This window comes from Akebia trifoliata, chromosome 1 (genome assembly GCF_017979445.1).
Source record: "Akebia trifoliata isolate Shusen 1 chromosome 1, ASM1797944v1, whole genome shotgun sequence".
Classification (NCBI taxonomy): domain Eukaryota; kingdom Viridiplantae; phylum Streptophyta; class Magnoliopsida; order Ranunculales; family Lardizabalaceae; genus Akebia; species Akebia trifoliata.
In genome coordinates, this window is record NC_141375.1 from 33,893,855 (window position 1) to 33,905,413 (window position 11,559).

The following is an 11,559-nucleotide window of genomic DNA, read 5'->3' on the forward strand; positions in this document are numbered from 1 at the left end:
ATTCTTTATGAGTCAATGGATCTCAACCCTATATATATATACATATAAAAGAGTTATTACACTAGGGTCTTGATTCCATCTTTGTAATTGTAACATCTTTTGGGTTGCAGAGTTAAAGCGTAGGGAAATTAAAATACTAATACTAATTTCAGGGTTTTGGAGGTATTAGAACAAATTCGATTTGTAATTTTGTTGTCAAAACATTATGGATCCACGTACAAACCTTTGCAAATTCAAAATCATGACCCTAACCTTGTTTTTCAGGAGGTTCAAATTGGGTTAATTGGTACAATTGACATCTCAACTTTTTTTTTTTTATAAAAGGAGGGGGGGAGTGGCTAGACAAGCAAGGTGGATAATTGTAAATATGAAGTAGGTTCAATGGGGTTTGAACCTAGGCTGTGAGAGCAATTTTCATACATTTTAATTACCAACTTAAGTTAAGTTGGCACCTTCAATTGACATTCATACTTACATATACGATCCATAAGAAAAAGAAAAAGAAAAAGAAAAGAAAAGAAAAAAAAAGACACAATAATCCATTTTCAAAATCTTAAATCAAGAGAAACATATATATATATATTTTTTTAAATTTCAAATCTAATATATAACATGAAGTACAATTTGGACTAACATCAATGTGATTAAAATGAGGACCTCGATCCAAATACATGGGACCAATCCATTAATTGATTTCTTGTTCAGATGGAATTCAATGCCATTGTATTGAGTGATTGAGACACGTTTTGGAAATACTTTGAATCCATGAATCAATCAATATTGATACGTGCATTTGCTATTGCCTCAACTGTTCCAACGACCTCATTCAATTTATCTAGCTAGAGGTTGTTGGCAGTTCCACTATTCCTACTTCCCTTAATTTCTTTATTCATGAAGTTTCTTTTCTTTTACAGTGTTTCGTGAGTTATGAAGTTAGACTTTGCAATTGTCCTTCGCTAACTGGTAATCATCGTTATTTTTCGAGTTGGTCGAGGGCAATTATGTAATCTGATATACTAGGTGAAAGCCATTGCTACTTTAGTAGTAACGTTGGATCCGCATTTTTTAAGGGAAAACCACACATTTAAAATAGATGATCAACCCGACAAAAATGTTTTTTTTTCCTCTATTAGTCTCAAAGAAAAGACTCAGGTCAAGTGGATATGTCCTCATCTATTTGAATACAAAGGAGTAATTCATGAAGTGCAATTTTGGAGATCCACAAGACTACACATTTCCAATGATCCATGCATACTGAAAGACAACCCAAATTACGTAACATGCACATTGAGATGCCCTTTAATACAAGTAGAACAATGAGAATATGTGTATCTCTGAAATTGCTCTATATGATGATCCAAGCAATGGTTAATCTTAGAGTACTGTTATGCAGTAACGCAACCATTTTCTTATTGGGTTCAGGTGACACTAGTTCAAAGGGAGCAATAAGGTAGAGCAAAGAAGGAGACATTCGGAAAGCATACATGACTAGTAGGATTTTAGCGAACGAGGAATGAATTATCCAAAAAGAAGAAGAAAAATTACTAATTATTTAAGTATAATGTTGGGTTTTGGTGATATAAAATCACCATTCTTTTGTTTATTAAGGTTAATGGTTTTGTCCAAAGGTATGTTGGGTAATGTTATTTAATTAATTTATGAGAAACAAAAGGGGTTCCTGGATGGTAGTTGTTATCTATAAAAAGAGATTTTCTCTTTGTTAGAGAGAGAGAGAGAACATTGAGTCTTTATGTATGTATTTATTCTTCTCTTGTAAGACCTAAAAGCTCAAAGTACTTGAGGGTGATCTATAAATTGTTGTTGCGGGAGTGTAGAGATTTAGTGGGGTTCACTGAAGAGTTGGTGGTAAGTATAAATCTTCATATTTGTAATTTCTTTCTTGAATAGTGGATTTATACTTGCCGACTTGCCCGTGAATGTAATCTCACTGTGGGTGAACTATGTATATCTTGTGTTGTGATTGTGTTTATTTCTCCTCTCTTTATTTTCTTGTATTTGCTTTTCAACACATTCTTAGGGTTTGGTTGTTGAAATTGATTGTTTGATTCTTAAAAGGGATTAATTTCAATAATTGATTTTTTGTATGTGGTTTGAGATCTAGCCACAACATATAAGTATATAATATTAAAATCAATTTAAATGATTCAACTCAATCGATGATTAAGACAAGTGAACTCACTACCAGTGGGGTCCCAATGCGAGATACCTTATTTGAAAACAGTGGGTAGACTTCAAGGTCTTCCAACATGTGGCCCAAGGATCCAACCCAATTGTCTTAGGTCTCTTTTCACTTTTCAGTGGACTCAGTACCCAAAAAAAAAAGTTTAAGTTGAGTTTGAGCATAGACCCATAGCTCAATTGGTTTGACACATTGCAAAGCGACTTTGAAGTCATGGGTTCAAGTCCAGCTTACCCATAAAAAAAAAAAAAGAGTTATTGGACAGACCAATCTATTCCATTTTTATTCCAAAAACTTCCCTCGATAAGTCAAGATTTGTTGTATTATCTATGATAGAGCCATTCCATCAATATTGTGGCAAAAATAATGACTGGCATTTTACGCACTCAAATAAAAGTTAGATCAAATTACATATTTAGTATGGCCAGGCCATTAGATGATCATTGTGACAAATAATGATGGCTTTTTTTTTTTTCCGCATTCAGATGAAAGTTTATGTCAAGTAACATAAACAGATACAATTTTGAAATATTTACGTGCACCATGTTTGGATAGTGTTATTAGGCCAGTTTAGTCATCAAGTCGAATTAGGCCTCGCAGGCAGTCCATTATTCTCTAGTCTAAAAAGACATTATAGTTATACATTTATAAGAAAATGTGCCTAGCCCAACTTATAAGTAACCAGAAATACTTGTGTGTTGGGCAGACTTGGACATAATTGATTTTTAATCTAACCGGATCTGTCCATTGGGCTTGGGACCAACCAAGCCCAGACCAACTACAAACCTAGTCATTGGAGAGGTTAGCACATTTGTTTAGCTATATTGACTTTATTAATAGGTTAAATAAGTGATAAAATTAATATGAAAATAATGGTTTTTAGGTTTTTTTATTATAAAAAAACTCTAAATTTTGAGTATTTATTTGGCCTCTAAACAAACGTCCTCTTATCCAGCACAATATAAAATTCATTTACCATTAATGTAAATCCATTCAATTTGCACCATTTACACGATACAGATTTGGTGATTTTGCTTTTGAAAGATAGACGCTCGCATCTATCAAGCGATTTTGAGATAGAATAATTAACTTTTAGTGATTTAGCTTTATTAATACAATTTATAATAAGAAAATTTCTCAATTATTTAAATTTAATTTAAGAAAAATTCTTAATTATTTAAATATAATATGATATAATTAATAGTAATTGTAGATCGACGTAAATAATTTGACTCGTTCAAATGAGATGACTCGTACGAGTCAACTCAAGTATCCTAGAAGGTGAGAGATGGGATGCCAGGCTTTCAAAACCGTGGGTTTCAGAAGTAGACAGAGAATGAAGCCGAAAGCACCTGCCCTTTGAAATAAAGATGGATGATCTCATGCTCCCGGTACTATTTAAAGCCCGTATCTAAGCCGTCGTCAGCATATCAAGTAATCCACAATTTCCATCATGACGATCTCTTGCTCTTCCTTCAACTCTTATAAAAATTGATTGTAACTTAATACATTACTACTTGATGTATACAAGTATTACCACTCCAATAAATAATTTAAAGAAAACAGATTAAAGTGCTCCTCGTTTCTCAAACAATTTAAACAAAACAAATAATAGTTTTTCTTTCTCATATATTCTAAAACGACTAAAGAAGCAACCTAACGCAATTTCCTAAGGAAAAAAAAAAGGGGTAAAAATGAGATAAAAAAGAGAGAGAAGAAAATGAGAGGCTAAATAACATCATCTATCTCTCTCTCTAAAAAACAAGTCTCTTCAACTTATCATAGTTTATTCTGGTACGTTTTTTTTTTCCTCTATCCTTTTCTCCCAATTCAATAGTAGTTGTTTTTTTTCGTAGTTTTTTTTTTTTTTTTTGAATATTTTTTCATATCTCGCTTGCTTAAATCATTTAATCAATTGGTGTTTTTGAGAGTTCGATCGGTTGGTTTTAGTGTTCTTGGGTTCTTAGAAATAGTCAAAGTTGTTGAATAATTAGGGTTTTGATTTGATCTCTTATTTGTGGAAATGAGCTAAAACGGGAATCTGGGATTTGGTCAAGAGCATGGATTGTGTCTGGGTTTCCAAAATTAGATGCATAGGGTGAGTAATTAAGTGGTAAAATTAGGGTTAGCTAGGTTGCAAGATATAGTGAGATCTTGCCCAATAACGTCACTTAAGGTGTAAACGTGTAGTTGGGTGCACAGGTCACTTGCCTAATAAAATTGATCCAAAAAATATATTTCTTATTTTGTAGATAAGAGTTCCATTTTTAGTGAATGTGGAATGTAATTTTGGTATCTTTTACTAATTTGATTGTTGGGTTATGTTTTGCTTTGTTAAATCGATCCCATTCTTGCTGGATCATTGGGCTTTTGTTGAAATTGAGGTTTCTTTGATCAATTTATATTGTTTTTTAGCCAAATCAATGGACTTTTTATGAATTGGGTAGAGGGTCACAACATGTCAAAAGTGTATCCGAACAAGCCCAAATAATTAACAAACCACTGTACTTTTGTATAAATTTCATAAAATTTTGAGTTAGACGACTCTTTGCCTTTCATCAGTGTGTGCTATGCAATGGGAGAATTGTGAGATTATGTGGTGGTCAGTGTCTGAGTGATGATGGGTAGTGCCCAAGTAGTCATCTTTATTGCTAGTTAGGCTAATGTGTTTGATTACTTTGTAAGTAAGGTCTAAACACTCTATGAATCTCGTGGGCATTTTGTCGGCTTCTGTCAATTTCTTGGTATTAAAATCCGTTTTGCAATTTCTGTAAGTTCATGTTTTCAGTTATGAAGAATTAATCAGAGCAAAAGGGGTTGCTGAGCCCAGATATTTCAGATAAGGCTTTTATAAGGATGATTGACTTACCTATCTCCCAAGCTAAGCAATCCTGTTTGGTATGTTTTGTACTTTGTTGATGTATCACTGCTTCTTAAAGTAAGGAGAACAAGCCTTCTGAATTTGATGCTATGGTGCTGTCTGCAGATTGTTTCTTATGCATAATAAATTCGGTTTAAGTAAATTCTTCCGGATCTTTATGTAAAAGTCGCAAGTTTTTCGGGAGTCCACTATCGGCCAGAAAGAGCTTCTAAAAGGCAGTGATTTCATTATTATATTATTCTATGCTTTCTTTCCTTCCAATTTGGTCGGTTTTCTTAGATGGCCATTCCCTCCCTAGAACCACATTGTGAAGGCCAAACCGAAAAACACCTTTTGTTAATGGAGCAATCTGAGAACCATAATGACCCTAACCATATTATCGACATTGTGAGGGGTGGTGATGCTTCCTCATCAAACTCATCTCATTGTGATTCGCCGTCATCTCCAAACCTTTCACAGCATGAAGATACATCTTCGAGTAGCACACAAACTCCCATCTTGCAGTCTACCTTATCTTCCTCTGAAGAATTGAACTCCAGAAACTCCTCATTCATAAGGCGAGGTGAAGGGTATGGCCATCGCCGCAGGAGCCCATTGAACTCTGGTTTATGGATTTCCGTTGAATTAGTTGTGAATATGTCCCAGATCATTGCATCCATTGTAGTGTTGTCTTTGTCGAGAAATGAGAACCCACAAGCCCCATTGTTTGAATGGATTGTGGGTTATGCCTCTGGATGTGTTGCAACCCTTCCTCTTCTGTATTGGCGTTATCGTTACCGCAACAACCATGGCATTGAGCCTGATTTGACACAACCACGCCAGGGTTCTTCTCAAAGTAACCCTCCTTCTGAACCTACTCCTTATACAGCTATTTCAGTTTCAAGGGAAGAGGAAGATCACCGTGCTGCAGTAACGGGCATGTTGAGTGGTCGAAATGTAGGAAGCCTAAGTGCAAGGTATGCTTTTATTAAGCTGTTTCACTCACTGTTCTTGTTCTAGTTTTGCTGGCTATTATATTGTTTTATGTTAATTTTGAGTTACTTTTGTGCACAGTTCATGTAGTCAAATAAAATTGTATTTCCTATTCAAGAGGTAAGATTCTTTCACAACTCAACATTAAAGTTACCACAATGTTATTCTATATTTGACGTTGGGTCTAGAAAGATCATTAATGAAGATTTGATATTTACATAATGTGCACTTCTATAAATCAATCAATCAACAGTACCCTTTTCCCAACAATTTGGAGTTGGCTAAATAAAACCCCTGTTCTGCTCATTCCCCGTGTTTGAGTCAAGCCCTAGAATTTGTGCACTTCTATCAATCAATCAATCAACAGTACCCTTTTCCCAACAATTTGGAGTTGACTAAAAACCCCTGTTCTGCTCATTCCCCGTGTTTGAGTCAAGCCTTAGAATTTGTGGCAGAATATTGTCTCTGTTTCCTCTTACATTTGCAAAAATTTAATGTCTTTGATGATTAAGTTTTCTCTTTGAGAACATAGAAGTCTTTTGAGTCCAATGTGGCTCAGTCCTATTTGGTCTGAGTCGTAGTACTCAGTTGTTTTTTGCATTTTCTGGATGTCAAGAAGCAATCTCTTCACCTGGTTAACATATTTTCCGCATTTCTCATAGATGTGGCAGGGTGAGCTTTTATACCTTAAGTTGTTTGGGATCTCTCTATCAGCTTGTCACATAATTATTGTGGTAAATTTGATTACTTTGAAAGCTAAAGTTTGACAAGGATCGGAAGGACAGCACAAGCATTTAAAACTTGGGGCACCGTTCTTGTCATGGAGGCTCGTGATTGGTGCTACAATTGCATAGTAGATACCTCAACTCAACAGTAGCCACATTTCACTTAATTAGGTTGACTATATTGACTCTCTCTCTGGATGCTTTCTTAATTCTTTTTCCTATTATTCTGATCTCCAATACCCATCTGATAGATAACCGTGGCTTCCCGTGAAATGTTCTAATCCTTCAACAGTTACTTATTATTTTGTTAAAATTTGTACTCGTTTTCTTTTCCTCCATGAAAGAAAATCAAGTTGTTGATATTTTCTTTAGCGGTATTGTTTATATTCTAATTTTTTATTGGCTTGTTAATTTTTAAAAGCTTTTGACACACTGACCCTTAAAACTATTGTGTCATGTATGTATGTTTTATAATGATGTTGTCTGATTACAGGCTCAATGGGCTAGTAGACCATTTTAAGATGGGTGTGGATTGCTTTTTCGCTGTGTGGTTTGTAGTTGGCAACGTATGGATCTTTGGAGGGAACTCCTCTTCTTCCGAAGCTCCTAACTTGTACAGGTACCTGTTGAAGTCCGTCGTCAAATTTTCTTCTTACTTTTGTCTCATGTTGGAATGATTAACCCAATTCTGGGCCTGCTTGCAGGTTATGTGTGGTGTTTCTTACATTTAGCTGTATTGGGTATGCGATGCCTTTCATTCTGTTTGCAATGATTTGCTGTTGCTTGCCTTGTATAATTTCCATCCTTGGCTTCCGAGGGGATCCGACTCACACCAGAGGAGCAACTCAAGAAACTATTAATGCTCTCCCAACCTATAAGTTTAAGTTGAAGAAAAACAGTAGTGGAGATGATAGAGAATTCTCAGATGGAGTGGGTGAGGGTGGTGGGGTCTTGGCAGCTGGAACCGAAAAAGAGCGTGTAATCTCAGGCGAAGATGCTGTAAGTTTTAAATTTACATTGTTGGGCATTGGGTGATTGAATCTGCGCAAGGAGAGTGATCACATGTTGACCTCAATTTGTTCATTTTTAGGCATTGGAGTTCATCTAGGCCCCAACCCCTCAAATGGCTCATTGTTTGTGCCGTGTACATTAAAATTAACCTGATTGATACTCAAGATTAGCCCATTAATGATTGAATTGTTATTCACTAGGGTACTTTCTTATGATCCTTTTTTGCAGGTTTGTTGCATTTGTTTAGCAAAATATGCAGACGATGACGAATTGAGGGAGCTTCAATGTGCCCATTTCTTCCACATGGATTGTGTGGACGAATGGCTGAAGATCAATGCCTTGTGCCCACTCTGCAAGTGTGAGGTTGGGGGGAGTGCTGTGGGCCTGCCATCTGCTATTAACTCCAGCCAAGTCCATGATGAGATAAGGATGGGAAATGGGTCAGCAGGAGGAGGTACATACAGGAGCAGTGTGTTTTAATAACGGAAGTATTCAAACATGTGTACATATTACATGATGTTGTTGATATCTGATGCCTGTTGTTCTCATCTCCATTGTTTCACATAGAAATGTTGCTGCTTGCTATTGCAATGGCAGCTGGGGGCACCTTTGGGGTTATATTTTATTTTAGGTGATTGAAGCGGAAAGATTTAAATTAGAGATAGATTACAAATACTTATGTACTGTTTGTCTTCACTTTAATGGTCCGATAAAAAATTGGATGGTTTTAATAGAAATGAGCATGTATGTTGTTTTGTTTGATCGATTCTGGTATGTTTATTTTTTGGTGTTTCAAGTGAGTCTAGTTTTCTAAATTTTGATCAAATCAGACTTATTTCAAGATTTCTATGAAAGTACTACTGGCTTCTTATGTGAAGCTTCCATGTTATGGATCAGTCTGCTTGATTCTACATTGTAATGATCTTTTCCCAGATGGGCCTGGGCCCTGATGCTATACATTGACAACCCTAGCAATTCATGCGGTGTTGGGGAGAAAGCCTAAGCCGTATTTGAAAACCAAAAAACACACAGCCCAAGCCCAACTTTAACAGGGTAGTTGGCTAGAAGGGAGAGAGAGAGAGAGAGAGAGGAAATCTTATTATTATAATTATAAAAGGAGAAGGGTAGACAAAAGCAGAGCAACACCTACCTGTCTACTACTCTCCAGCCCGGCCCAGCCCACATACAGAGAGAACTACCTAACCAACCCTAATAGAAGTGAACAACAACAACTAACAAGGAAAAAATAAATAAAACCTACGTGAATATAAAACCAACTGAAATCATCAACAACCCAAACTCTAGTGTTCCCTTCAACTTTGCTCCATCCACGTTACTGGTTGGACTCACCTTCGTACCCGAACCCGAACCCGAACCAGCTGACACAGAATCTGGAGGTGAGGGTGTGGTGGTGGTAACTGCTGCATCTGCATCTTTAAAGATCTTTGCATCGGGGGAGTCCGCAGGTAGCTTCAATATTGCTGAAAAAACAACCACAAAATCAAACAGGTCCTATGGATTGAAGCTTTTATATATATATATAGATTAGGCCCATGGATGAATTCCAAGAGGGCCCGTGATGAAAATGCTGTAATCCAACTGTAGAAATCTATCACCAATCATGCTTATTTTTAATTAGGTGTAAAAATCTCCCAAAATATAAGACCTAAAAGAGTATCACGTGGCATGCAAATTAATTAGGAGATTGGATAGCCTTACCTCCTCAAGTATCTAATACAGAGTCCCATCACGTATAAGAGTTGGAGGAGCTACAGATTTCAAACTCAAAAATTCAATCCTACTCAACTCGAGTTGAAAACTCACAAAATAGAACCCCAAAACAAATAAATATATATCCTTTTGAATCATGATAATCTGACTACCCCACGTGGCACACCAATCGACTCTCTTGACGTGACAAGTTCATGAACCGTAGAGCCATACTCCTCGGGATACAAAAATGCACTTCCCCCATAAAAATATGTATCCCGAGACGTACAAATCTGCAGTTCGTGAAGTTGTCACGTCAAGAGAGTTGATTGAGTGTGCCACGTGGGATCATCAGATTATCACAACTCTACACTTTTTGTTCTCCACAAAAATTATATAAATAAAGGAAAATAATTTGGTCAATCTTCTTGGTCGAGTCATACCTAACTCAACCAATCTGACAGGTAGACTCAATGATTTTCTTAGTTTAACTCAGAGAGTTGGTTCCATTATTAGGACCAAGTCACTTTGAAATCAATATATATTCAAGTTGTGTCGACAAGATTTAAAACAACGTAATTGATAGTGGACCAAAATGTTACTTAAAACATGTTCCATGAAAAGAGAAAAGAAAGTCAAAAATAACATTTAGGCAAAAAGGGGACAAAATTGGTATTTAGAAAAGGTAATAGTGATTTAGAGGGGGGCCTTTAAAATTTCTCTCCCCCCTCAAAATTTGAAAGATTGGTTAGTGTTATCTGATCAACTTGAAATCAATTGGCAATGCGTGGAGAGGCCCAAGATCTTATAAGGAGAGAGACGATGCAATTTATGTCTGATGTGGGATTAAACTCAACATTATCTGACATTTTACCATTAAATCATAAAATAACAGAGAAAATTAAATTGGGTAAGAATTTACATGGGCAATCGGAGGGTTTGGCGTCGATGTTACAAGCTGCTGGCATTTGCATGGCGAGGGTGGTGTTAATTGGTAGTCCCATTGATGGGTCAGTACTCTCCTTGATGAGTACACACAAGCATTTGGGCTTATCGGTCTTCACCTTCTTCGTGTCGTCGCAGCATTGTTGTGTCGGCTTCTTAGCACTCCCACTAACGAAAGGAATGCAGGAGGCGAGATTCGTGAGCTGGTCTGCGCAATCCTTCTCGTCGTCCTGCATCGTCCCCATCGATGTCATTGCCACCATTGCCATTACTACACACACCACCGTCAATTTGTTTCTTCTCTCCATCTCTCTTGTTCTCAATCTTCTCCTACTCTCCTCTCTTATATAGGTTTGGTCACTTGGAGGATTCTCCTTTTTGGCTTGCCTTGAAGGGGTATTTAAGGGAGTAAGTTAGGTAAGGTAGTTATTTATGATTTCCCTCACATATTTGTTCCAGTTATCTTGTTGGAAATATATATATATATAAAATTAGAATGACCATAATGCCCTGGCATTGTACACCAATGTAATGTCTAGACTCTAGACCACAGTTTAAAAACTCAAGCAATTGAGTCATAACTCGGCCAATTTCTCATTTTTGGGTGACTTGTCATGCAATTAGTGGATGTAACTTGTCAACTCATCAACTTTGCCCTAAACTCAAGTATATTGCCTCACTATGTTTAATATTTTGTATAGAACAAAAAAAAAAATTGAATATATATATTATTTATTTAATATTATTTTGTTTGACTCGTTAGTTGACTCTAGACCCATGTTTTCAAACATAAAAAAAACTAATATCATGGGCAATCTAATAATTTCACAATAAACAATATTAATAGTGTTTTCTTCAATTAAAAAGAAAAGAAAAAAAAAAATCCAACATTGAATGAAATAAAGAAGGGTGCAGATGATGTTTCTTTTTCATAGCTTTGAAAAGTGCTAAAGTTCAACTCCCAAGGCCAAGGGGTAGTTAATTTCTATATCACAAGTCCCCATAAAAATATATTGAGAGTCTCTTTTAAGGGGGGTTTTCCACCTGCACATATCACCATTCTTATCTTCGTCATCTGATCAGATATAATGGAGAGCTTGAAATAAAAGTAGAAG

General features: G+C 36.1%; 2 protein-coding genes across 7 annotated transcripts; one reads left to right on the forward strand and one right to left on the reverse strand.

Moving 5' to 3' along the window:
• The first annotated feature begins 3,835 nt into the window (after nt 1-3,835).
• Nucleotides 3,836-8,555, forward strand: LOC147411986 (E3 ubiquitin-protein ligase At1g63170-like). 6 transcript variants are annotated; one of them, XM_086454794.1, is made up of 7 exons: nt 3,837-3,994; nt 4,976-5,098; nt 5,187-6,037; nt 6,135-6,173; nt 7,272-7,397; nt 7,483-7,777; nt 8,018-8,555. In XM_086454794.1, the coding sequence occupies exons 3-7, from the start codon at nt 5,361-5,363 to the stop codon at nt 8,267-8,269; spliced, it is 1,389 nt and encodes a 462-aa protein (XP_086310920.1). In that variant the 5' UTR covers nt 3,837-3,994; nt 4,976-5,098; nt 5,187-5,360; the 3' UTR covers nt 8,270-8,555. The 6 variants fall into 6 exon arrangements, with proteins under 6 accessions (XP_086310940.1, XP_086310920.1, XP_086310922.1 ...); XM_086454801.1 differs by having other exon boundaries at nt 3,838-3,994; nt 4,989-5,098; XM_086454814.1 differs by lacking the exon at nt 4,976-5,098 and having other exon boundaries at nt 3,836-3,994.
• A 319-nt stretch (nt 8,556-8,874) lies between these two features.
• On the reverse strand, nt 8,875-10,839 carry LOC147411987 (non-specific lipid transfer protein GPI-anchored 14-like). The gene is made up of 2 exons (XM_086454824.1): nt 10,422-10,839; nt 8,875-9,270 (listed from the first exon to the last, which is right to left on the reverse strand). The coding sequence occupies exons 1-2, from the start codon at nt 10,750-10,752 to the stop codon at nt 9,047-9,049; spliced, it is 555 nt and encodes a 184-aa protein (XP_086310950.1). The 5' UTR covers nt 10,753-10,839; the 3' UTR covers nt 8,875-9,046.
• Nucleotides 10,840-11,559: the final 720 nt, after the last annotated feature.

Coding starts and splice junctions, on each gene's coding strand:
- LOC147411986 (XM_086454814.1), top strand. CDS start 5,361: ATGGCCATTCCCTCCCTAGAACCACATTGTGAAGGCCAAACCGAAAAA. Junction 6,174..7,271: donor TTGTATTTCCTATTCAAGAG/GTAAGATTCTTT, acceptor GTCTGATTACAG/GCTCAATGGGCTAGTAGACC. Junction 7,398..7,482: donor GAAGCTCCTAACTTGTACAG/GTACCTGTTGAA, acceptor GCCTGCTTGCAG/GTTATGTGTGGTGTTTCTTA.
- LOC147411987 (XM_086454824.1), bottom strand. CDS start 10,752: ATGGAGAGAAGAAACAAATTGACGGTGGTGTGTGTAGTAATGGCAATG. Junction 9,271..10,421: donor CAAACCCTCCGATTGCCCAT/GTAAATTCTTAC, acceptor TTGTTTTTTCAG/CAATATTGAAGCTACCTGCG.